The 25,589-nt window shown below is 41.3% G+C and overlaps 1 protein-coding gene across 4 annotated transcripts in view; it reads right to left on the bottom strand.

Moving 5' to 3' along the window:
* The window catches only part of KIAA1644 (KIAA1644 ortholog), a 179,332-nt gene that overhangs the window by 42,733 nt on the left and 111,010 nt on the right, over window positions 1-25,589 (bottom strand). For 2 of the 4 annotated variants that reach the window (XM_019544317.1, XM_019544316.1), the window contains exon 4: window positions 18,593-18,916. In XM_019544317.1, coding sequence (XP_019399862.1) covers window positions 18,593-18,916 — 324 coding nt within the window. Of the gene's footprint in view, window positions 1-8,309; window positions 8,909-18,592; window positions 18,917-25,589 lie in introns of those variants that run through there. The other 2 variants (XM_019544315.1, XM_019544314.1) reach the window with 2 other exon arrangements.

Here is a 25,589-nt window from a genome sequence, read left to right as displayed (position 1 = left end):
GAGAGATGAAGGTGTTCATCACCTTGCAGAACTGAGCGTGTATGCCTTAATCACACAATTTTTGTGCATGGTCCCTCTCCTCTCTCATCTGGAGTTAGTCTTTGCAGACCTTCAGGTGCAGGATTGGAGGCTTCATGCAGAAAGTCAATAGTTTCTCCTTAATAATCACCTTAATAATTTTGCACTAGTTGGTTCTTGCATTGTGTAGTCACTTATAAACTGATTAGAATCCTCGTATAAACTGAAGTTTTAAAATATATTTAAAAAGAATGAAGAACACTAACTGAACCTGCTGTAAATTATGTTTGGGTTAATTTTTCAGATTTTTGGTACTCCAAGTCAGGTCTGTTCTTCACCTTTTCTCTCATGAAACCCCTACATTGAGTAAACATTTTTGTTCTTTGATTTAGGGTGAGTGTATATAATGATCTAGCTGTGCTATTTAAACAGCAATAAAGAAAATCACCTTATGATTAAGATAAATAATTCTGCACCTTAAAATTGTTCAATATGGTGATCCTGTGGCTTAACAAAACTAACATTTTCCTTATTTTTTAAACCCCATTTAAAATAGGCCAAACTCTATTAATCTGAGTAGGTCCCATCTAGGACCTGACATTTTTCTTGTATGCATCTCCATTTAGTAATTAAAATAAGTCCTCTCACAATATGGCAGGGATGATCTAAGAGCCTGGGGGACAGGCAGCATCATGGGACATAATGATATGTCAAGCACCCATGGGTGCTTTAAACGTTTGAAAAAATGACAGGTGTTCCCCTGGTGTCAGGAAGCCTAAAATCCCTCCTAATTACTTCCAGTGCAATGATATTTTCTTTTATAGGGAAGCCTAAATTGTGATGTGCAGTCCTGTGGTTCCCCTGTTATTTCTCTGAGGAGTCAGGTGTCTTACCATGCACTGGTATGAGAGCGCCTGCACTGTCCTTGCTTGTCAAAGTAAGGAGCCCATGTAAAGGGTTACATAATTTTCCTTCTCTTCCACCCCCAGTTTCTATTTCTGAACCTCTTCTCCCTAATATATTATTAATTGACCACTTATTTCTAAAGCACCGTAAAGACAATGTTGCTCACTTCCTCAAAGAACTTCTGGCCTACATAGCAAGGAAAACAAAGATTTTCCTCATCTCTGAGTAGATGCTCAGCTTCAGGCATGACCAGTGAGCGTGGACATGTAAGAGCAGGGAGCTGTGGATTCTCTCTGTGCAGACCTGTCATAGTGAGTTGCCTGGAGTTTTGTGGAGAAAGACCTTGCAGAGGCCTTCGCTGCCTGGGTTTGCCAGCACAGGTGGCATGTTTGGGTCTGATCCTGCAGCTCTGAAGTCAGTATGAGGTTTGGCATTGACTTCATGGGAAGTAAGATTGACCCCTTCGCATTCTTGTGATTCAGCATGTAACAGGTTACAGCAGCATTTGGCCTTTTTTTCTTTTCAAGTTCTATTGTAGAGGCCTCATAAATTTCTGAGAAAGATCTGTTGGATGAACCTGATTTTGAGGTTTAGAATTTGCCCAAAGCTCTGTCCAAAATGACTTAGTAGACTTGTTAAATCCAACACTATCAAAATTCTGTTAAGTGGCCTTGCCTCATCATTGAACGGCTTTAGTTTGTCACAGACAAAAGCCACTCATATGATTAGAGGTCTGAAGAGCAAGCCATGCAAGGAAAGGCTCACAGATATGGGACAGTTCAGCCTAGAAAAGAGAAGACTTGGGGGCGGGGGTGGGATTTGGTGGCAGCTTACAAATATATTAGGGGAGAGCACTGGGGCTAGATGAACAACTATGACACCAAAGTGCCCTGGGGAAAACCAGGAGCAATGGTCATAACACCTAGAAGGTGGTTTCAGACTAGATATAAAGAAAAACTTCATGGTTCATGTGACCAGACTCTGGAACAGACTCCCAGCAGGGATGGTGCAGGCACCTACCCTAAAGATTTTCAAAAGGAGACGGGACAAACACCTTGCTAGGGTTATTTGACCCCAGCAGTCTTTCTTGCCCAGCTCAGGGGGCTGGACCCAATGATCTCACGGGGTCCCTTCCAGCCCTAAACTTCTGTGAATCTGTGAAAACTTCTCAACCACTTCCTTTCACATCAACTGCCATTCCATCATTCAAGCATCAGCCATTTTTACCCTACATGACTGCAGTCTTCAAGAAAAAAAAGGAAACCAATCTCCTTGAATGAAACTGTCATGCATACTACTTGATATCATTCCATTTCTGCAATGAAGACCAGCACCGGAAGGAGGGAGTTAGGGAACCTAGGTGAAAATAGAGTAGCTTCATTAGCCCAGTCTGAAGACTATAGTCGTTAGAGACAGGGCATAGTGAAGTATCAAATTTCTGAGTTCCAAATGACTATTGTTCAGAGTATAAGGGGTAGAATGAGCAACCAAAAGTCTAAACTAGCAGCAAGCAGAAGCTGATACTTTGTTAGTGTAACACCCACACACATTTGGGTTGTGTATGGCAAAGTGTATGCCTTTGGTTGTTGTGTATTGTGGGGGTTTTTTATGTGTAGTTTTTTTATGTGGGTAAGATGGCCCTGTTGTTCTATCCATGTGCTGTGCACATGGAAAGCTGTATTGGGGAAAAATATATAAAATCTTCTGGCCTGATTGGCCAGGGGAGCAAAGACTTTTCAGGCAGATTGGCTAAGAGAAAGACTGGAGCGTGGCACTCCCTGACTGGACAAGGCCAGGATGATGTCATGTGGAGGAATATAAGGTGAGCTTGGCTGGTTTGGGGAGGAGAAGCTGCTAGGGGCTGCTGAAAAGTGAAGTCACCTCCAAGGGAAAAGGAATTTGCCGATAGTAAAAGGGGAAACTCAGGTAGAGAGGAGAAAGAGGGAGAATTGTCCCAGTGTCTGGGAACTCCTCTCTGCTCCTTTTCTTCTCCCTTTTCTGAAGTTGTAAGGGATTACTACTGGGGAAGAGGGTATTGGCTCCTTGGGTTGGCTGGCTATAAATTAGGCCTAGCAGTTTTAAACAGCGTTGAAACCTGGGCATTTCTAATCCTACCAGTTTTGGACCAGGGTTTTAATTTGCAACTTCCTGCTCCCCAAACCACCTTCTGCAGTCATCCTCTCCCCCGCCCCCCAGCCTCTCCATGAGAGCAAAGATTGGCACTCTACCACTTCTCCAGGAGCAACAGAGCCCCTTGAAATGCAGAAGGACCCATGCTCTTGAGCAGCTCCCTGCAGCACAGTGAACCCAAGGAGCAGTTCATAGGACTCTCTGGTGTGAACTTCCCTCTCCAGCTCATTGCTGAAGGGCAGGTATAGGGGTTCAGGCCCCTGGAACTACCTGTTGGGAAGTCCCAAGTTCCAGACTGCTGGGGAATGGGTGAAGCCTCCCCCAAGAGGGTGCCACCTATAGACTTTGTTTTGTAGTTAATAATGTTTTAAAATTATGTTTAGTGTTTTCTTTTGTTTTTTGTTTTTATTTTCTGTAACAAATTTGGGGTTTTGTGTTTACATGCTGGCAAGGAGGGGGCTTTGTTTATACAGGGTGCCCCAACAAATTTAGTGTTTCCAGATTTCTTGGTGGGGGCTCAAACCACTCATGTAATTTATGGGATACCCGGAAATGTGAACTTGGTCCTTCCTGCTGCTGACTAGTGCATGGCAGAAGGGTTACATGCATAACTACACTGAAGATTTGGAGTACTGGTTTAGTACCAAAAATCAGGAAAATCAATCCAAATGTAATTCACTGATAGTTCAACTGCTTTTCTAAATTTTTAATAGATTTTAAAACTTCAATTTATATAAGGATTCTAATCAGTTTGCAAGAGACTACACAATGCAAAAACAAACTAGTGCAAAATTATTAAGGACATTATGGCTAGTTATTTTTAGGAAACTTCTCCATCTGCAAAGATTCACTCCAGATGAGAGAGGAGAGGCACTGTGCACTAAAACTATGGGGTTAAGTCCAAAGCGATGAACACCTTCACCTCTCTCAGCACTGAAGTTTGGTTACTAGTTACAGAAGGACTTCAAGAACATCAAAACCAGAGCTGACTTTTGAAAATCTACACTTTTTACTACTGTCTGTTTGACCTCATTTTGAACCAAACATGCAAGGGCTCTTTTTGCCTGACAGCAGAAAGGCTTGCCAGACATGACCTCTACCACAGCAGTCAGTCCATGTAGTATTCACAGGATCGAAAGGAGGCTCAGTTTTGGCATTAGCCCCACACTATAGTAAACTACAGAGAGGGACAGCATACTTCTCTCCTCCACTGTAATAAATGAAGCAGTTTATGCACAGTGCACCTTAGAGGGAGTGCCTGCTTCACGCACAGTCTTACAAGTGCTCCTCCTAGCTTGATGCAGCATTGCACCACCTCCTGCAAAGGCATGTAGCTCAAGTACCACAGTATGATGTTTTTATTAGTAATATTCACATGGACATGCAAGTAATGCTTTTCAGTAGGCATTTTAGATTCCTTAAGTTACAGATCTCATGCTATTGTATCGAAGCTTTATACCAGGGGTTGTCAACTGGGGGTACTTGAGAAGGTGCTAGGGGGTATGCACAGGCCTGTGGGGACAGCACCACCATGCACCATCCCACACTGCTGTACAGGCACCACCCACCCAGCCGGATGTGGAGGGTGGGGGAAGCTTGCATGAATCAGCTGCCGCTGCTCTGCATCCAGCTGTGCACCAAGCCCCTCCCATGCCCCCACTCGACATCTGGCCACGTGAACCCCCCCCCCCCCCACTTGGTGACTGGGTGTACACTGCTCTGCATCCAGCCACCAGTGAGGTAAAATGATCCAAAAAGGTTGAAAGCCCCTGCCTTATACGTTAGTGCGAAGCAGGATTTTTTTGTTGTTGTTGCCTGTTTGAATAAGCAGAGATCAAGGTTCAAGAGTTTGCTTGGATACACCTCCTGACACTCATTCAAATCAATAAGAATTGCTATGATCAAGCTGTTCCTCATGTACCTCAGTGATGGCCTGATGGAACCATGCTGAGATGTGAAAGAACAGTTTAGTCTCATTCAACTGCTGACTTCTTTTCTGAAACTGGAGCCAAGTGAGGCAGTGTTTGTTTGCGTGGAGGTACATCCACCAGGACCTGGATTCAGAACACATGGGCCATTGAACTGCCCTCAGATGGTTTCCATACTAAAGAAAAAATCTGTATTAGTTGGCCTGCCCAACCACTCACCATATCATACAGCAATATTATTCTAAGACAGACTTAGTCTTCCTGAGATGAATGGTTTTCTTTGCTTTCCCTAGACAAAACTGCAAGCCTATTACAGAGCAGTCAACAGAATACGCAATGGATTCCAGACTCCTTTAGCTATAATAATATTATGACTATAAATGGCTCCCTTTTGTCTCAAACAAATAACTAAGTGGTCTGCTAAGACAAAATGTTTAAACATCTTTGGACACCTCTGCCCTCAACCCATTGCACTAAATTGTCTCTCATAAACACCCCAGTTTCATAGTTACAGCATAGTTAAAAAAAAAAAAAAAAAAAAAAAAAAAATCAATGACTGGCAAGATTTTCACACTAGCTGAATTGCAGCAGGAAGTGCATGACTCTGCATAGATAAGGTAATAATATACATTGATGCACCATCTTTCATCCAGAACGATCTCATACCAGCATATCACTTTACAAACTATAGATTAAACCTACTTGCATTCATGTAGGGACTTGGGGACCCTCCCTGAGGATCTGGGAATGCATAAGCTTTGGGACCAGAGGAGACTGTTAGTTTAACCTCATGCTGTGGCATTTAACTCAGTGACTTCAGTTTCTTGCCAATAACTTCTGGCTGAGTTATGGAATATATCTTCTAGGAAAACATCCAGTCTTGATTTAAAGCATACTTACCCCACGCTGTAAGATCAGCCAGCTCAGCTGACTAGGACAGTTAGGAGTGGGAAGAGGCAGACAATATCACTGTCTCTTCTCAATCCACTCTTGCACCCTTTGAGATGCTGTTTACAACTGGGAGAACGGAAAGATGAATGTCATTGGGAAAGGGGAGGGCTCATTTTCTTCTTGCTTACACTGACTGTACAGCAATATTTGGGAAAACACCAGGATGGAGATTTCTGTTTAGATTATGCAGACCATGCACAGAGAAGGAAGGAATTCTTGCAACTTACTAAACCTGGATAAATCCAGGCAAAAGTCAAACATACAGCATGCATCTACCCATTCACTTTACTGTGGAGTTGACTAATTAGCTCTGCAGTAAAGCATCACCATCAATATGTGCGGTTCTATTAGGCTGCAGTAAACTAATTAACCCCACCATAGGATAGTACTGCCTGACACAAGTACTATCCTACAGCAGAGTACTTGAATGCGCTCATGTGTAGACAGTGCTGGTTGGTGCATGAGTGCTGTAGGGGGCAGCCTGCACTGGAGCACCTTTAAACCCCAGCCAGCTCCTCTGCGGAAGACTGAGCTGGGGCAGAGCATATCCAGGCTGGCAGCCTCCTGCCTCCTACTACCTCCACAGCCTCCTGCCAGCTGGGGCTGTACTGACCTGGCTCAATGTGCTACAGTCCTGGGTGCATATTTAAATGTTGAGCCTGGGAGCAATAAATTCTGGTGCACACTATTCTGGAGTTTATTCAGGCACATTTATAGCAGATGTAGATGCGCCTACTGGCTTGAGTCCACATGACAGCACATGTATGTTTTGCAGCAACTCAGAGGCTTTTGAGGTGCTGCAAAACACACCCCATGCACGTGATTTGGTTTTCTGCACTGTATATTTGCATCACAGAGCCAGATTTGCATACCAGGAAATCCCAGTAAAAAAAAAAAAAGCACATAGAAAAGAAGCGGAGTAGCACATCTAGCAGCAGTGTGTACCACCCAAAACCAGAGCCTGGCTGGCCAGAGCCATACTCTAGCTGCTGGCTAGACTCTGCACACCTGGATTGCCACTGCTGGATTCCCAGGAGGCCCCCAGGACCCAAGACATGTCTGCTGGGGCCAGCCCAGCTACTGACCCCAGCCTCTCCTACTCCACCTGAAGCATTTTTCCCCATACTAATCTCATGTGTGGGGCTGTGTGCTGGGGCAAAAAGCAGTAGCATAAATTTATGTTGCTGCCTTTTTCCCCATGGCTACTGCATGGGGATGTGGCCACTATGATAATTTTCCCCTACTGTCACAATTTAGCAACTTTAGGGTGGACACTAATTTAATTGTTTGATCAATGTTTACCAGATAAATTTAGAAGGCCTCATTAACAAAGAGCAAAATTTCAAAGCAAAGTGCAATATTTCAAAGCAATCACAAGAGGTACCTGGGACCACCTGATTTTTCTTTTACACTGGTTTAAATTATGTTCATCTTGATTTGCCCTACTATCAATCTGAGAGGAAACACAGAAAGGCAATACCAAACAGCAACTGCGTGCTCATGTTAAAAAAAAAAAAAGACCAATAATAATCTTCCCAACTAGACTAGAGAAGCCATTCCAGGAATCTCTCTATAATAAATATTTCAGGAAACATTTAAAAAAATGCGTGGGTTACTGAGTAAATTCCTCTGAAATTGATAAAGCAAACATCAATTATCTGCTGATATAATTCCATTGATTTCAGTGGAGTTATGGCTGCAAAGATTCTGCCTATTTCTTCATTTGGTGGTTTTACATTTTTTAAATTTTTGTATACCTTTTCTTACCGCTGGGTGTTTACTTCTGAAAACAATAATTACCAATTTGCCATAAACTGCATCCTACAACTGACGAAAAGAAGTGGTTAAGGGATCACTTCTGCATTCATCATTTTAGACAGTGATGCTCTTGCTTTGAGCAGCAGGGAAGGTTCGCTAAAGGGACCTCCTAAATCCCTTCCAGCCCAATGTTTCTGTGTGGCTTCAATTCCCTTACTTAGCCAAAACTGCTTACTTTCAGTCTGTTTTGAAGTATGAGAAGAATGTTGGAGCAGAATCCAGGTTAACTATTACATGCAAGTAACCTTTGCTTGAAAGAAACTGCATGCTACCATCTAATTATTGAGATACAAATATTATACACAGTGCATGAATGGCACTTCCAGCCTTTTGCAGTTTTTTTGGGATGTTATTTATAAACTTAAACTTCTGTGTTACATGGCAGAAGACCATTTTGTATTTTCAGTTGCTGCAGACAGACTGACAACATCAACACTCAGGAACTGGATAGGAATAACTTAATCACTCTGCATACAAAGGGAGACCTATGAAACTATGAAGAGTTTGAAAGCACCACCATTATACCCCTTGGATTTAAAAAATAATATATTTATTTATTTACAATTTTAGCAAAGCCCTAGTTTATATGCTTCAGCTTGCTTCAGATTACATGTCTGTGCAATCGAGACTAAGTCACATATCAACAAATCTATTTTCATATGACATTTTATTATTGTTGAGTTGAGCCACCATTTAACTGTAACAGACACTATAATAACTAGTAAGACACTGCCAACTCTTAAAAAAAGCCCTGAGTTTGCTAAGTAGAGAATGACTGCGATTTGTAGACTGGCACATGGAAACTAGGATATATTTAGGATATTCTATAATTTTCCAAGCAAATTTAGAAGCTGATTTTATAACAACAAACAGAATCCATGGCTGTAATCTTAGTGTTCCCTCAAATGCCAGTCTGCTGGGATCTACTTTTCAATAATGGAAAAATCAAGCTTAAAATATAAAGGGGAAAATATCTTAATAATTTGATAGTTTCTTTTAAAACAACCACTGATATGATCAATGCACAATATTCAATGGTAGTATAAAAATTACATTTGAAAAAGCCAGTATTGAGATCAGTCCTCAAATCATGGACATGACAATGAATGCTGTATGTAAATCTGGGCCCAGCAGTATTTCTTGCAGTGTTTTACCTGCTGAAATAAAAGGGAAAAATTAAGAGCAGCTAAGGCTATTTATTTGTTTCTTTAAGTAATTAAAGGCAATAGGAGAAAAAGAGTAATTTTGTGGATGGAGGAAAACACAGAAGGACATGGAGTGGGGGACCCATTAGTGCCTGTCTCCTGCAGTCACAGGAAACAGAGCATATGGGATATGCTTACCTGATCCTAACATATGATCCCCACTTAATGCTTTAGAACGAGGCAAAAAACAAAGCAAAATAAAACAAAAAAAGCAATACATAATCATTGGAAGTGATCTAAAGTTTGACATATTACTAAAGGAATTCCATTTATTACTAATGCTACAGTAAAATTACCAACTAGTAACACCTAATATATTTTTTAAAATGTGCAGTCAAGTTATTTAAAGCTTTACAGTGCCTGATTTCTGTATCAGTCTATGACTGTAATTATTACTTCACCACTGAAGACCTAAGTTTGTTTTAGGATGTTCATTGAAGTCTGTGAAAATTAAGAGCGCAGAAAGGCTGCAGTATTTGAAATGTGAACGTTCATAAGTTCAGTAAAAAGATCTGAAACCAAGGTATATTTAAATAATGATAATAATGAAAAATTCTAGACCAAATCAAGATAGTTGGCATTTCTTCTCATATTTACTTTATGTTCCCATAGTACTTTACATTTAACTTGGTTATCATGAAATCAAATATGAGAATTCAGTTGCAGGAGTTAATGTCTACACTGTAATGTAATGTGACATTTAGTGTTTGTATTTCAGAGTGGAAGCCATATAATTTAAAAGGCTATGATTTATGTGTGCCCAAAGCTGCAGACAAACACACCCTGAAACTATTGTTGAAATCCTCAATTAGAATGGATATAGAAATTGTGGTGTGTAAAATACTGTTTTTAAGTTTTAACTTTCATAACAAAGACATTGTGGAAGCTTAACATTCTCTTTATAGGCTATCCCAGCTGATTTATCATTACCAAGATTTCAAAACAGCATGGGTTTAACCAGCAGTGTGTTTTTTGTTTTTCCTTTTTTTCTTAAGAAAAACTGTCATCACTTCTCTTGCTGAAACTGTCTCCACTCTTTTAACTGAAATAAGGGGGTATATGTGCTCGATATGCACCAAAGTGAAACGAAATGGTGAAAATTAATACAGTATAGCTTACAAATCAACTTTAGTTACCAGCAACTATTTTCATAGGTTTATATATTATGTAGATAAGTGATTAGTGAGATTTATCTTCACTTGAAGAAATAAAGTAAGTTTCAAACTCTGAGGAGTTCATGTTTGGGTCTGACACTTCCATACTTGTTTTTGCCCAGTCTGATTTAATTTTTTCTTTAATTTTGGGAATCATAGTAGTCTTCTTAATCAATCCAAGCAGCAGAAAAACTGCTGCCATAACTATTTGTACAATACAGGTTTCAAGTATTTTAATAAGAGATATATAGCGAAATCCTACAAACCAGGTTCAGGAGAAAAGCAAACAGAAAGGCATGATGATACCATAGTTTTAGAGTCTTTGCCATTTTCGTTGCCTAACTTGTTGCTTCAGTTTGTAATAATCTACAAACTTTAAGTTTTCATATAAAACACAGTTCTATTCAGCAGCTGAGAATGGTGGAAGCCCTTATCCAAGGAAACATAAAAAAACATTGTAGAAGACCAAGTGAAGTGGAGAAGAACTTGACTTTTCTTGAATGTAAATGCAATAGAAATAGAATTTCCCTGGGTTTTGTGATGGAAAGATAAAAACTGTTGAGTAAACTCGCTAAAAATCTGATAAGTTCTGTGATAAAGGCAGTTCTTTTGTATGTGGTTATAAATACCTTTAAAACTAGTCCCACTCATACATGCCCGTTTTATTTTTCATCACAGTGTTGCCTATTTTCATTTCATTTGAATGTTGGAATTAACAGTGTGAGAGAATTGGCATTTTCAATTTTTTTTAAGTTTCTAATTTTCATGATTGCAGAGAAAATGTGGAAAGCAGAAAGCTAATGAATCCTATACATAAAGAAAATGGGAGCCAAAAATATTATTTGCTTAAAAATCATTTCATGCATGATTTTTAAAGGGCCCCAATTCGTTTTTTGAATGTTATTTCGACATTATTGGATACTGGAAGTATAAAATATTTTATATGGTCCAAAAAGCATTAGATGTCTCTGAAAAATACAAATGAGGAGGTCTAATAGTTTTTGTCACCTTTGTTAATACTGTCTGAACAGTTGCTAAACCTGCAGTTGGTTTTGAAGTCTTCTACAATTTTCTGTTCAAAAACAGCCTTAAAGTTTGTTTCAAACTTTATTTATAGACATGAAAAACATGGTTTTTCAATTGTCTACATAAAGTTTTGTAAAGACTTCTAAAAATCCCTAAAAGTGCATAAAGAAAGCTAGGTTTATTAGCTTATCTGTTGCAATTACTAGACTATGGCCAGGAACAGACATTCAAAAAAGCCCAAAGCAGAATCAATGTAAGTTATGTGGTTTTCTGTAAGCAGCATAGTTTAGACTGGTAGTGAACAGAACACACGTTTGCCCTTTGTAGGGGTGTGGGCAAATCTTAGCCTGGGTTCCACCATTTTTAAACTAGTCTGTGTGTACTGAACTTCTGTGCTGTTACAGGTATAGACTGGTTTCCAATCACTTATGCTAGTACAAGTGTAATGTCTGTATCTGGTCTGTAGCTGCACAGGCATTATTTATGAAAAGTTCTGCTAACAGAGTATTTGAAAGGTCAGATTCTCATTAAAAATACAGCCCTGACATATGGCAGAATTTTGGTTGTCATTAAGCACATGGGTGTGTGGTGTATGTTGGGATAATATTGGTGGAATGTGTTTCTATGTTATCAGTCCCTTAACCTGACATAAAGGGTGAGCCAGAGGAGGAGCAGATAGGGGAAGAGTGTAGTAAAAAGGAACTCCACTATGACAGTCCTCCTCTTGTCTGTGGTTGTTTTAAGAACCCTAGCCCCAATGTCATGAATGCGAGAAGCACTTAGGGAGCTGTGAGTTACTTCAGGATAGGGCTGGTATGGTGACATCAGCATGTAGAGTTGTAGGAATGAAACTGGCTTGGAATTTTGGACTGTTGTCTAGAGCTGAAGAAAATATTTTTGTGAATAGGAAATTTTGTTAAAACCCTCCCTGAACTGTGGGGAACCTGAAGCAATTTACAAAATCAGGTTGAATTAGGTCAGAAAAAGGGCAGGAGGTTGAAAAATATTGAAAAGATTGAAATTTTAACTTTGACATTTTCTAAATGAAGTCTTTCATGTATAAAGTACTGAACTGTTTGAAATTTTTCATTTTGAAACAGTATCCTTCTATAAAAAAAAATCAGTAATTTAAAGGTTTAAATAATCCAAAACAAATCCTGTTTTGGGTTAAACAAAATGCTTTGGATAGACTAAAACCAAAAAGTTTTCATTTTGTTAAAAAACAAACAAACCCTGAAAAATGTGATTTAATTTAGTGGCTAAACCAAGAGCTCTATTATTTGCTCAGTTCTTAAATTTAGTTTAAAAAATGACCTTTGTGGGGATGAAGACAGAAAAGTTCAAATTAGAAGAAGCTGGGTTGAATTTAAATTGTGCTGCTGCAGTGAATGTGGGTTCTCACAGATTGTTTTTTGGCCTGTCTGTGTTGATATGGGAGCTATTTTGATTCTCACTTATTGAGGGATTCACCCTGGCTACTCAAACAATATGCAGATTGAACAACTTGACCCTTGCAATAATGTTGATGATGTTTGTTGTTCCATGGTTAAAGATCATACTGTTGTGTGTTGTGCTGTCTCTAAGAAAATATGAGCCAGAAGCACTTCAGTTAGAAACAGTTGATTTAGTTTCATTTTAGTCTGTAGAATAACACTGATTTACAGTGGCTGACGGTCTGCCCTACGATCTCTCTCTTACTTGAAAATATTTTTCAAAGATAAGTCTAATGTTTAAACCAAAATTCTCATCTGGTTGCAAATGTACATGGGCAGATGCGGCCATTTATGCCAATGTCCTACAGATGCAGTTGTAGTAACTGGGCTATTTGGAGGTCAGACCAAAACACTGAAGGCTGATAAAACAAACAAAAAACAAAACCCTAAACATTTGATAAAAGTTTTTCCAAAATTTGAGTTTGGATTGAGTTAGAGGATGCCTTAAGATCAAATCAGGAACATTTGTGTGTATCTTGTATTACCTGATATACTCATCACCATTAGGTCTCTCACTGGGCACAAATTGAAGCGCAGCTCCCCACTGTAACTGAGTATGCTTTACAGGAAGCATCTGAGTTGCAACAATCCCCCAGAAGTTCACTGTTTATTCCAGGGGGGAGGGGAATCCCTGCAGCCAGTTTCCTTTAGCAATGGTCCCTGCCAGCCTGTCACTGTTTCCAGAATGGGAGTGGGGAAAGGGAGCAGAAGGAGCTTGTCCTAGGGGTTCCACAGGCAGTACTGGAGGGTGGGGTGGGTGAATTGGAGCCCCATTCTCCCTGAAAATGCTGTATTTTGAAATGTCTTTATCTGACCTTTATCTGCAATGAGGGTTCAGATTTTCACTTGATCGGCCATTTTTGAAGTGGTCTGCAGCCATGCACTTATGTTTAGTCATGGCTATAGACCACTTTCTGTGGCCCGACTGGATGAACATCGTCACTTCTGCCTGTGCCCTTTAAGGAACATCCTGCATCCTTATTGGAGGCTAAAACATGCTATGATGGAACTCAAAGCACTATTTATCCCAGATGCTTTGCAGCCCTGGGTAGGACTCTCAGCTCCACAGCAGAGCTGGCCCTGCCCCTCTGCTCCCAGGCTGGAGCTCTATCAGAGACTTGCAGGCACAGCAGGGTCTGCCTGGCTTCCCCTACTCCATCCCTACCTCACCACTCACTGCTCAAGCAGGGATCCCTCCCTCTTCTCTCCCATAGCATGGACCATAGTCAGCATGTGATATGCTAGCTAATGCTGAATGGTGTCTGTGTAGGGCAGATAGGACAAAGGCAGACAGGACAGTGTCCACTTAGGGCTTTCTGCAGCTAATCAACAGTTAGCTGGTAATGTCCCTTGGTTCCTTCCTTGGAAAAAAATTGTTTAAGAAAAGTTTGAACTAATAAGAGAGGCGTTTGTTTGGCTGATGGGCTGACAAATGCTGTGTAACTCCTTGCTCGCTCTGTCTCTGGTCAGAGGAACATGGTGGGGGGAGGGGGATTATTCCTCCCTAATCAGAGCACCCTGCAGGGGCCTGGCCATACCCCCCCCTCAGCTCAGCACTATGGAAGGGAAGGGAGGGCTGCTGTAGTGCTCCTGGGCTTCTAGCCTGAGCTACTGCAGGTATATGCCTGCATTTCCTCAGTCTAGAGGGGATACCTGTATGGTTACAAGCTGGTTCTGCCTAGGCAGGTTAGACTAACCTGCAAAGATTGAATCAGTTCAGGCTCAGGCTTTTCGAATGTCTGTCCTTAGCCTTGTAGAACAATATATATATTAGATGCAGCTACTGCACAAACAGATTCGAGATCAGAGCAGTCACCATTCATATGCCTTTAATGTTCTCATTCCATGGAGTAACAAGTAATAAGAGAATTGACCTGTTGTGGCAATCTGTTCAACTGCTTTTCAGATACCAAGAAAAAAAGCATATTGCCCTGCATCAGGAGTTGCTTTTATTTTTTTTACTTGAATGTGAAATAAAATATCATCTTGTCTTTGTTTTAGATTGTGGCAGACATCAGCAGTTCTTCCTTGAAGTAAGGGCAAGACCAAGCATGAGAATGAGTCAAACATATGGAATACAAGGGACAAGAGTGGGAAATTCAAAACGAATAGGAAAATGTTGAGAAATGCATGCAGGCAATCCTTCACACACGATTCACTAGGGAGGAAGAAAAGAGAACAGCTTGCAAATTGCTCCCATAGCATTTTCTTGGGAAAAAAATAGAATTCTACCCCTTGCTGCTTTCCCCCAGGCTGCACAGGACTTCCCAACAGAGAAACTTTGTCCTCTGTAGTTCATTATTGGCTGGGACTGGAGCAATGGCACAGTCACATCATGGGAGAGACTCTCCCAGGGATACCTTTGGTTTATAGCGTGCCACAGCCCTTTGATTATTAGTATTACCAGTGTGCCTAGTGACTGTTGTCATAGACCAGGACTACATCACGCTAACACAAAGAGAACAAAAAGACAGTCCCTGCCGTGAAACTGTTTACAGTGTGGACCCAATGTGAAAATGGGCCAGGCGCTATACCAGTTTATATTAGCTAAGGAACAGATCAATAATTATTAAAATATTATTTTTTTAAGTAGGACACACGAGCTAAAATTAAATGTTTAAATATTAAAATACAATTCAACACACATGCTTTATCTTTCTTTTAGGAAATGGAGAAAAATAAATTTAAAGGAGACTGTATTAATACAAAGTGTACTCTGTCCAAGTTTGCGGATGATACAAAACTGTGGGGAGAAGTAGACACACTGGAGGGCAGGGAACAACTACAGGCAGACCTGGACAGATTGGACAAATGGACAGAAAACAATAGAATGCAATTTAACAAGGAGAAATGCAAAGTGCTCACCTAGGGAGGAAAAATGTCCAGCACACCTACTGCCTAGGAAATGATCTGCTCGGTCGCACGGAAGTGGAAAGGGATTTTGGAGTCCTAGTGGACTCCAAGATGACCATGGGTCATCAGTGTGATGAAGTCATCAGAAAAGCTAACTGCACTTTATCATGCATCAGCAGATGGATGACAAACAGAACCAAGGAGGTGATACTTTCCCTCTATCGGATGCTGGTCAGACCGCAGTTGGAATACTGCATGCAGTTTTGGGCGCCACACTTCAAGAGGGATGTGGATAACCTGGAAAGGGTCCAGAGAAGGGCCACTCGTATGGTTAAGGGCTTGCAGGCCAAGCCCTACGAGGAGAGACTAGGGCACCTGGACTTCTTCAGCCTCCACAAGAGAAGGTTGAAAGGCGACCTTGTGGCTGCTATAAATTCATCATGGGGGCGCAGAAGGGAATTGGTGAGGCCCTGCTCACCAAGGCGCCCCTGGGGGTCACAAGAAATAATGTCCATAAGCTAGCAGAGAGCAGATTTAGACTGGACATTAGGAGGAACTTCTTTACAGTTAGAGTGGCCAAGGTCTGGAACGGGCTCCCAAGGGAGGTGGTGCTCTCCCCTACCCTGGGGGTCTTCAAGAGGGGGTTGGATGGGCATCTGGCTGGGATCATCTGAACCTAGCACTCTTTCCTGTCTATGCAGGGGGTCGGACTCGATGATCTATTGAGGTCCCTTCCGACCCTAACATCTATGAATCTACATTAAAAGTTGCCTCTTAATATCACACAAAAAGAAGAGAAAAGATCATGAAAGTGGTTGTTTCCCATAGCAACTTTATTTTGTCCAATTTTTTTCTAGTAAGTGTCTAGGTCCATTACAGTTTGTGTTATACATTATATATCAAAACAAAACAAAATAAAAAACCCCCAAGCAAAAGTGCTATAGGAACTGCAGCATTTCCTGACTGTGCAACCTAAATATTTCATTAACACAGAGTTTTCGTTGAAAATATGTATACACAGAAATCACTTCTACTGGTACTGAAGTGGAAAAGCCAGCTGTTTAAATGTGCACAACACTAAGCAACAGTTTAGAACAGCATGTGAAGAACACTACCATATCCAATTGAGACTGCAGGGAAAACACAAAAAAGAGGCTGGAAATCAAAGTAGACAACAGCCTTTTAGGGAATAAAATGTTCGTATTGTTTTTGTTGTTAATTTTTCCCAGCAGTTTGCAGACAGCATGAAGGATGAAGAAACTCTCCTTGCTTACAAATCAGAATTCTGTCCCTTGGTGCATTCAAACCTCATATTAATTCTGCTGAGTAGGAACTGTTAATCCCTCTTCTAGGTATTGCTATGTTAGAGCACTCTGGTAAAATTGTGGGAAAACAATGGTCATGAGGGCTTCTGCAATGCATTGAAAAGCCTTCTCAAGAAGAAAAAAAATGGCTCTCCTTCTCTCTGGATTTTGGAAACCTAAATGTTCAGGAATGTTTGGAATTGCAGTCTATAATAATGTAGAGGCCAGTTATGAAGATTGGTTAGATCTGGTCTGAGACAGAAAAATGTTAGGGCACCATTTTTATTTTCCTAATGAAAAGATAAAATAATTCTAGAATGTGAGCAAGAAAAGTAAACTGACTTGGGTGGGTGCTGAAATGTGTCTCGTTATTAAGGTATATAACTAGTAGCTCAACTGAATGCATTATTTCCAACTCCTTTTCCAGCTGCTCACCTACTTCTATTATTCCTAACCCACGGTCACAAATAAAGGTGAAGGTATATTATGAAAATACAGCCATATTCCAGGATTTTCTTTAAAACAAATATATGCTATTTAGGAAAATCACAACAGAAATCACACTCGCAGTCTCATTTATATTATGGTTGTACCCACTCAGTATCAAGATCTTATTGCTTAGGTGCTGTAGGGCCTTATTGCTTAGGTGCAAATGCAGGGCCTGCCTGTGAACTTGTTAATGTACAAGCACTTACTTTTGCCAAAACTCAATGATAATCCTGCTACAGCAGCTCTAAAATATACTAGTCATTCCTTGTCCCTACTACTCCTAAGACCTTGCTTTATACCTTGATTTAACATTTCTTCATCTCCAGTAGCATTCTTACTGTATTCAATTGCTCCTACCTGCACCATGTGATCTGCCTGCTTCTTAGGTCTCTCTCTCTCTCTCATATTTGTTAAATTGTACTTTTGATGTTAGCTCATTCTCAGGCACCTTTCCTCTGCCAGTCTTTCAAATTACCTAAACTCAGTGCTCCTTCGTCAGAGCTCATTTCTAAGGCTGGCTAGTAAGTGGAAACTCCTTCCCACAAGATTTTATTTTAAAACTGTTTAAAGCTCATTTGGGATGAGAGATAATCCACCAGTTGGGATGCAACTGTTTAAGAAGGGAGTGGCACTATTTTCTGGAAGGGGACTTACAGAAACATTCTGGTTCAGGAGCCCCCAAACAGAATTTTTTGGCTGTCAAAATGAGGAGACTGTAAAAAGGTAAGTCTTCTATGTAGGCTTCTGTAGCATAAGTTCATTTGGTCCCACCTCCTTGGGTCTTAGTTTCCTCACTTCCTAGGCAGTTTGCAGAGGTTCTCTCCATCCTTTTATTGTTCCCTAAGCCTGGCTGCCTCTATGCAAAAAGAAAAAGCTATTGACAAACATTTTCCCTGGTGCCTGATGTCAAAGCAAAATTTCTCAGCATAATACTTTATAAATATTAGCTCCAGTGGAACTGTAGGTATTTAAATGACTTATTGTACTTGCATGAAACATGGCAGAAAGCATTTAAATATATCCTGATCTACCTCATTTCCTCTTGAAATCTTGAGGAACGTGTGTACACCACATTGTAATATACAACTATACTCATAGGTCTGACAAGATGGGACAGCTCACAATTTCTGATAGTAATGTAATCAATCCTAACAAATTAAAATGGTTTTCCATTCTGATGTTACACCAAACTCTTTGAGTGTACGTTCCTTTAGAAATGAAAATATATTCATTGTTGTACATCATAATTAGTGGGTGCCTCTATACGTCACAACAATATGGGGTGAAGGGGAAAGACCACAATGTATCTTAACTTACCAGGCAGATGTACTCTGAAAAGACATCAGTGGTGGGTTTAAAGCATCTCCTTTTACAGTAGGTACTGCCTGTGACATCTGAGGCTGCGGCTGAAGCGGAGGCTGAGGCTGAGGCTGTGTCTGTGCCTGTACTTGGCTTGTATCTTGAGCAGGGTTAATCCATCTGTTCTGTCCCTGTGTCATCCACTTTCCCTGGATTCCCCACCTTGCCAGGTAAAATTTGCAAATATCATAGTTCATCGAAGAGTAATATAAAAGGTCCAGTACCAGCAGGACCAACACAAAAAAGCCATAGATCCACACTCCTAATAGTGCACTGTAGTTGCTGTAAAAATAGAAAACAACAAAGGAAGTCATCCAACATATCAATAGAACTTATCATGTTAGCTATTTATCAGTGCTTTAAAAAAAATAATTTAAAATGCAAGCAGTTATAAATATCTGCCATTGTATCCATAAGAATAATTGCTTTAAGCACTGTTTACCATTAGGGGAACTAACTTTCCTATACTAAAACTATTTACTTCAGTGCTTGATTCTGAGTATATGAATGGCCGTACTGAATTCAACAGAACTGCCCAAGTACATAAATTGAAGGGGCCTATGGCTTGGTGCAAATTTTACTCGTGAATCCTAACATTGAAAATCGGTAGGGCTATTCTTTCAATTAGATATGATTTGTTTGAGTAGAGGTTGTAAAAACTGAGCTCTCTCGGTTTGCTTGTGTTAAAATAATATACCTATTGCTGATTCCCATTACAAACGCATTATTTTAGACTTGGCTTGTTTGCATTTATAATCAAGCCACATTCACCGTAAGTTCAGCCGTAGCCACTGCTGGCACCCCAGAACTGTCAGTGCCATAACGTTTGTGAACTTGGCATTACAAAGAGAAATGGTTTTATTACACAATTCATTCAACATTTTAGAGGTTAAAATATATATTCTTATGCGTAAATACTGGGGTAACTATTTTATATACATGGTTAAGAATCATAAAGGTTGTGCTGACGACAAAAAATGTAGTTAAGTAAAAACAGAACAGATTTAAGTAAAGGTACCAAACAACATAGGGGAGAAGAGTGGGAGATGGAAGTAGAAAACATTCCCCAGACAACAAGTGGAACATTTTTTAAAACCAAGTGCTGTTTCAATGGGCATATAGGGTGGGAGATTTTACAGTTACTCTGTGAAGCCCCTACTTGTTATAGCAGGGTTATATGTGGGTTAATGTTAAATACGCACTCTGAGACAGATGCCAGAACTATGCAGCACATCTCAGACATTATCCTGACATTCTAAATACCTCTAAATTGCTACTAAGCAAAATATTGTGCCTCAGTAAAGTAACACATTCAAAAAACCCAAAGTAAAAAGTCACATATGCACCTTGAAGCACTAAAACTATTACTTGCACCTTTTCTTGCTTATTTCCAGCAAAGAACTCTACAAACAGTTTTATTTTTTCCCTGGAAGTATGGTTTAAATAGCCACTGCAATTGCTCCTTAATGAGGTACAAACAACAGACTGATTTAATCACCAGGGTATTACCAGTGTATGACTCATGCATCTGTAAGGTAATCATTGTGTAATGAGGTGTGAACAGACAAGTCTGCCGAAAATAACCAGCATGTTTAACACAGTATAAATGACGCTTTGTCACTGAAGTCTATGGGGATGGCAAGGAAGTATTTGCCAGCTATACAAAGATGGCCTCTATTAGCCACAGACATTTAGTGGCAGGGACCATACCATAAAATTAAAAAGTAAAAAAAAAATGAAGCATTTCTATACTTCCCAAATATTTTCTTAAACTATCTCTTCATACAGGAAATAGATATTGTTATTTTTTTGCTTTGACACACAATAAATTCACACTTTGAAATCTTTAAATTATTTATGAAATGGAACCTCCATCTAACAGAACTGTATATTTGGGAATTTCATTCACACTAACACACTCTCTCTCACAGGTGAAGGCTGAATTGATATTCTTTATATTTTGGGCAGTTCAGGACAGGACCTACTATCTTAAAGGTCTTTTAAAGCAGGGAGAGAAGGGATCTATTTACATATATACCTGAACCACCTCTCACTGAACTAAATGGGAGAATTTCTAAAGGATATTTCCTTATGTTAGAAAGCTGCGAGTGGTTCTGAAATGCAATAAAATGTCAAAAAAAACCCAAAGGTATCATTCAAAGTCCAACAGCACTTGCAAACCAATGCAACATACTGTAGATAGCTGAGATATATTGTACTAGCCTGGAAAATGAATGTTTTTCTCTTACATTTCTGTCAATGTCACCACCAAAATTATCACATTACCCATTTACAGTAACAGCTTTGTACAATTTTGTATTACTCTAGTTTCCCTCCTGCATTTGCTTGGTGAACGCATACATTATGGAGGGAGAACACAATTTACCTTCAAGAACATACTAATATCAGAACTCTTTAAAAATCAACATTAACCCATGACATGCTGGGAATTCAGAATCTTGCCTGAAATACTGATTAAAAAAAATGTTCTAACATTAGCATATCTTTGATTTTTCTGTCCACTATTTACTGGATAATAAAATCTATTTACAAAATGCTTTTCATTTTTCCATTGCATTTGAAGGTAACTGTGAGTCAACAATGTGAGTGACTCACCAAACAAGGGGGGAGGTGGGAAGACCAAGAACACTTCCCAGATGTACAAAACTGTTATTTCAAATGGATGGTACAATTTTTTGTTGGAGGGTTTACCTAAGTCAGGAGAGTTATGCTAGCAAAAAGCAACAACGATGTGTCCAATATTTATCGGATAGTAAAATCTATCTAAAAATGTTTTAGCTACGGTAACTCTACCGACTTCAGAATAGCCACACTAGTAAAAAGCAGGTGCTAGTGATTATAGAATCAATCCTATATTAATTGCCTTAGAATAACAAAATCACAACTGAAGACATTTTAAAGTTTGGTTTTCACAAAGTGTTCAATGCTAAATAATCTTCAGTGGGATGGGAACAAAGTAGAGCTGAGCACTTTTGAAAATCTCACCCCAAGGACCAGCTGTTGTGAAGATAAATGCATATGCTGAACTGCATAGAAAGTAGTTTCTATTAACTTGTGTAAGTTTTTGTAGGCCCAGAGCCTAATACGATTTATTTGAGTGGTGTGGATCAAGACTTTCACCTGAATTACTCTTTATTCTTCAGAGGGCTTACCCTTGTCTTCTGTTTTATTTTCTAGCTATTCTACCAGTGTAAACAAAAGGGAAATCAGGCCTGAATAATTTTGGAGAAGGTTGTCAGACCTAACTCCTGTTCAGTAAAGTACCAGTCACTATCCTAGAGCGTAGACAAAAGTGACAATTTTTGCCCAATCTAGCCACAAAGTGGTCTATAGCTGTGACCAAATACAAGTACATGGCTGCAGACAGATCCCAAAATGGCTAATTGGGCAAAAATCTGAATCCTCATTGCATGAGGGAACAGATGAAGATATTTTAAAACAGTGTATTCTGTAACTTCTGTCTGCCTGCCTGCCAGCCAGACTGTCACTTTTCAAAATGTGAGTGGAGAAAGGGAGTGGACTGAGTTCGGTATGGGGGGGGTTTCAGCCAGCACTGGAAGGTGTGGTGGATGTATTGGAGCCTCACCTGAGGTGAGAGGCTCCAATTCACCCATCCCACCCTCCAGCACTAGTTAGGGTAGGGAACCTCTAGAATGAGCTCCTTCTGCTCCCTTTTCCCTGCCCCCATTCTGAAAACAGCTGGGGCTGGCAGGGAGGAGGGCCTGTTACTAGAGAAAACTGGCTGCAAGCCAGCAGCCAGCAGCTAGATTCCCCTCCCCCTGGAACTAACAGCGAACTTTTGTTTGGTCTGGGGGGGTCACTGCAACTCAGAATGCTTCCTGTCAAGTGTTCTCGGTTACAGTGAGGAGCTACACTTCTGTTTACACCCTTAGGTGAACAGAACCATTTCTATACATAAGATGAGCAGTAATTTGCCAACAATGGGAAGGATAATGTATTTAGTTTTCTAAAGTTAGAAACAAGGTTATATGTCCACTGGCAAGAACTTGGAGGTGGGGACATTTCTTAGTGTGATTTTACATGAATTTGTTATGTTTGCATTTTAGGCATTTAGCTTTATCCATTAAAACCACTTAGTAAAAAATTAGGGCTATTTTGAGCACTGTGATGTAAAGCAACAATTTATTAATCCCAGTGTATGTGGGTTCTCCATCTGCTCCTTGTAAATAACATCTGTTTCTCACAAGTCCAAAAATGAAAGAATGCTTTACTTTAATTTACATACAGTGGGCCAATCACTCTGTAAAAAGGCCATGAGAAAATCATGCACAAAATACATTTTATGTTGCCTAGAGAACACCTGCACTTGAGTCCAGTTTGTCACACAAAATACTGTTATAGTGCAACATATAACCTTTCTGTACAACTAACATTAAATGTAAAGTTTCATCTGCATGAAGAAACTATTATTAATAAAAATCCAATAAGACTATAATGCATTGCAACATTACTGCATTGTAACATTATAAAACCTAACTGTGGAAGTTAGTGACAGTGTCATTTTAACACTGCATGCATCAGAATACCGATTAAGGAGCCTTTGATTTTGGTTTTCAAAAACACTGCAAACTGCTTGTCACAGCTGTATAATTTATAAGGAAGCACTATAAGCCCTTGGCTCAGTCCTTTAAAATGGTTTGGCTTTCATACTGATGTAGTAACCTGAACCGCCCCCCCGCTTCACTTCACGTCGAGAGGATTTCTCCACCACGGATGAGCCCACTCCACCTGAAGACGACCACCGTGATCGGACTTTATGGACTGAGACGCTTTCTCCGAGCCACTTCCTCCAACATTGCGGACCACTATCCGCATCTATCTCCTTTCTCTCTCAGCTTAGCGAACCCCTCCCTCCCCTTTCCCCTTCCCACATCCCCCCACCCCCGGGCTTAGTTGGCTAACATTGTATTGCTTATAACCTAGTCGCGTTCCCCTCCTCTCCCCCATCCCTTGATTGTTAGTCCCTCGTTCGGGCACTTTGTATTTCCATCTCAGGTTTGTCATCTTTTTTCTGGATTCCCTGTCCAAAACATCTACTAATGTAAGTTTGAATCAAAGTCTGCTGTAGTCAACAAGAAGATTCAAAGTGACCTCAGGGGTCTTTAATTTAAGACTTACAGTAGTTCTGTATTTACTTGATTCTAAGACAAAGACTTTTAACATGGCAGAAATAGCCCTTCATCTTAGAATTGAGTATAAGGGTGGTGTGGGAGCAGGCAGCCATTGTGGCTTGGGCTCCAGCCCCTACCTGGGGTCAAAGCTAGGGTTACTGTATTTCCAGTTCCAAAAAAGAAGACACCTGTCAGATAGACCTGTATATGACTGGCAGGGAAGGTGGGGAGGAAGAGGCAGTGATATGCTGGCTCCCTGTCTCTGCCCATTCTGTTGCCCCTTGCTCCCAAGCCACAGCCCCCCCAGCCCTGCTGCTGCCCTTCACTCCCAACCCACAGACCCCAGCTCTGTCAGTGTCCCTCACTCCCAAGCTGTAGTACCCTGCCCCCTTGGACCATGCTGGTGCCCCTCAATCCCAAGCCACAGCCGCCCCATCCTTGGTGGTGCCCCTTGCTCCTGACCCACAACTCCCTTGCACTGCCAGTGGCCTGCCCTGCTGACCCAGTCCCCTGCCTCCCCAGTGCCCCTCACTCCCAAGCCACAGCCCCCACCCAGCCTTGCCAATGCCTCTCACTCCTGACCCACAGCCTCCCTGTTCCACCCAGCCCTGCAGTGGCTCCCAGGTGCCCAGCCCCTGCGAGAAAAAGCACTGGCCCTAGTGCTGCTGGGCCAGCCATGCAACTCCTTGCTGCCCCTTTCCCCCTCTGGACAGGCAGGCATCCTTCCCCTCCCACCCTGCTGCAGTCCCAGCACCTGGACAGCTTCCCTCAGCATTGGCAGGTGCCTGCCCCCTCCACACACACTGACAGTCCTGAAGTACTGGCAGTCCAACCCATGGCCCCCACAGACTTACATGTATCCAGCTGCCAGGATGCTCCCACCCCCTGGCTGGCTACATACCGGCCATGTGTGTATGTGCCCTGCCTCCAATTGCCCTGCTCTTAGCCCCAAATAGCTCCTTGATAGGGCAAGCCATGAAGTGCCAGGAAAAACTCTGAAGCTGAGCTGACCAAAATCCCAGACATTTGATCATATTGATCAGAGGATGTAAAAAGAGGACGTGTCCAGGAAAACCTGGATGGATCCTAGTCAAAGCAGTAGCCACAGCTACTGTCTACCGTATCTCCTCCATTGCCTGCCACCTCTGCAACCCACCCTCATAGCCTCTGTTCCCCTGGCTGCCCCTCTTCCTCCCACTTTACCCTTGCTCTGTGCCAGCGTACTCCATCCACACTGAAGCCTGGGGCACTGAGCACAGCCCCAGCCCAGTCCTGGAGTGGTGGCTTGCAGCCTGTGTGGATGCTACAAGAATGGGCTGGGGCCATGCTCAGGGCCCCAAGCTAGAATGGGGACAGGGCCTGCCAACATGGAGCAAGGGGAAGGTGGGCCCGAGGCTGTGGGGGAGGGGGGTTAGACAGGGTGCAGAGGTGGCAGGGGGACAGGTAGAAACAGGGGGCAAGCTGCTTAGTCTCCCAACACCACCTGCTCCCAATTGCCTGCCCCCCCATAGCAGTAGGGGAGGGGATGAATTAAAGATAACACCCCAAAATTATATTTTACACATGGAAAATTATTAGGCCTGTGCGAAGCTGCTAGTATTCACTTCAGGTTCAGATTCAGCCGATTTGGGGGATAGTGATTTGATTTGGTGATTTGAATCACTGTCATGAATCGATTTGGCCAAATCTGATTTGGAGATTTGACTGCTGCCAAATATCTGAATCTCTGAATCATGCAGGCCTGTCTCCCACCCACTCTCTCAGCCCCAGCAATGACTGCCATGCCCAGTCCAGCTCCCGGC

The sequence above is a fragment of the Crocodylus porosus genome, unplaced genomic scaffold, assembly GCF_001723895.1.
Source record: "Crocodylus porosus isolate Cpor-Errol unplaced genomic scaffold, CroPor_comp1, whole genome shotgun sequence".
In the NCBI taxonomy this organism is placed as follows: Eukaryota; Metazoa; Chordata; order Crocodylia; family Crocodylidae; genus Crocodylus; species Crocodylus porosus.
The sequence above is the reverse complement of the archived record's forward strand: the minus strand, read 5'-3'. Positions and strand labels throughout refer to the sequence as shown.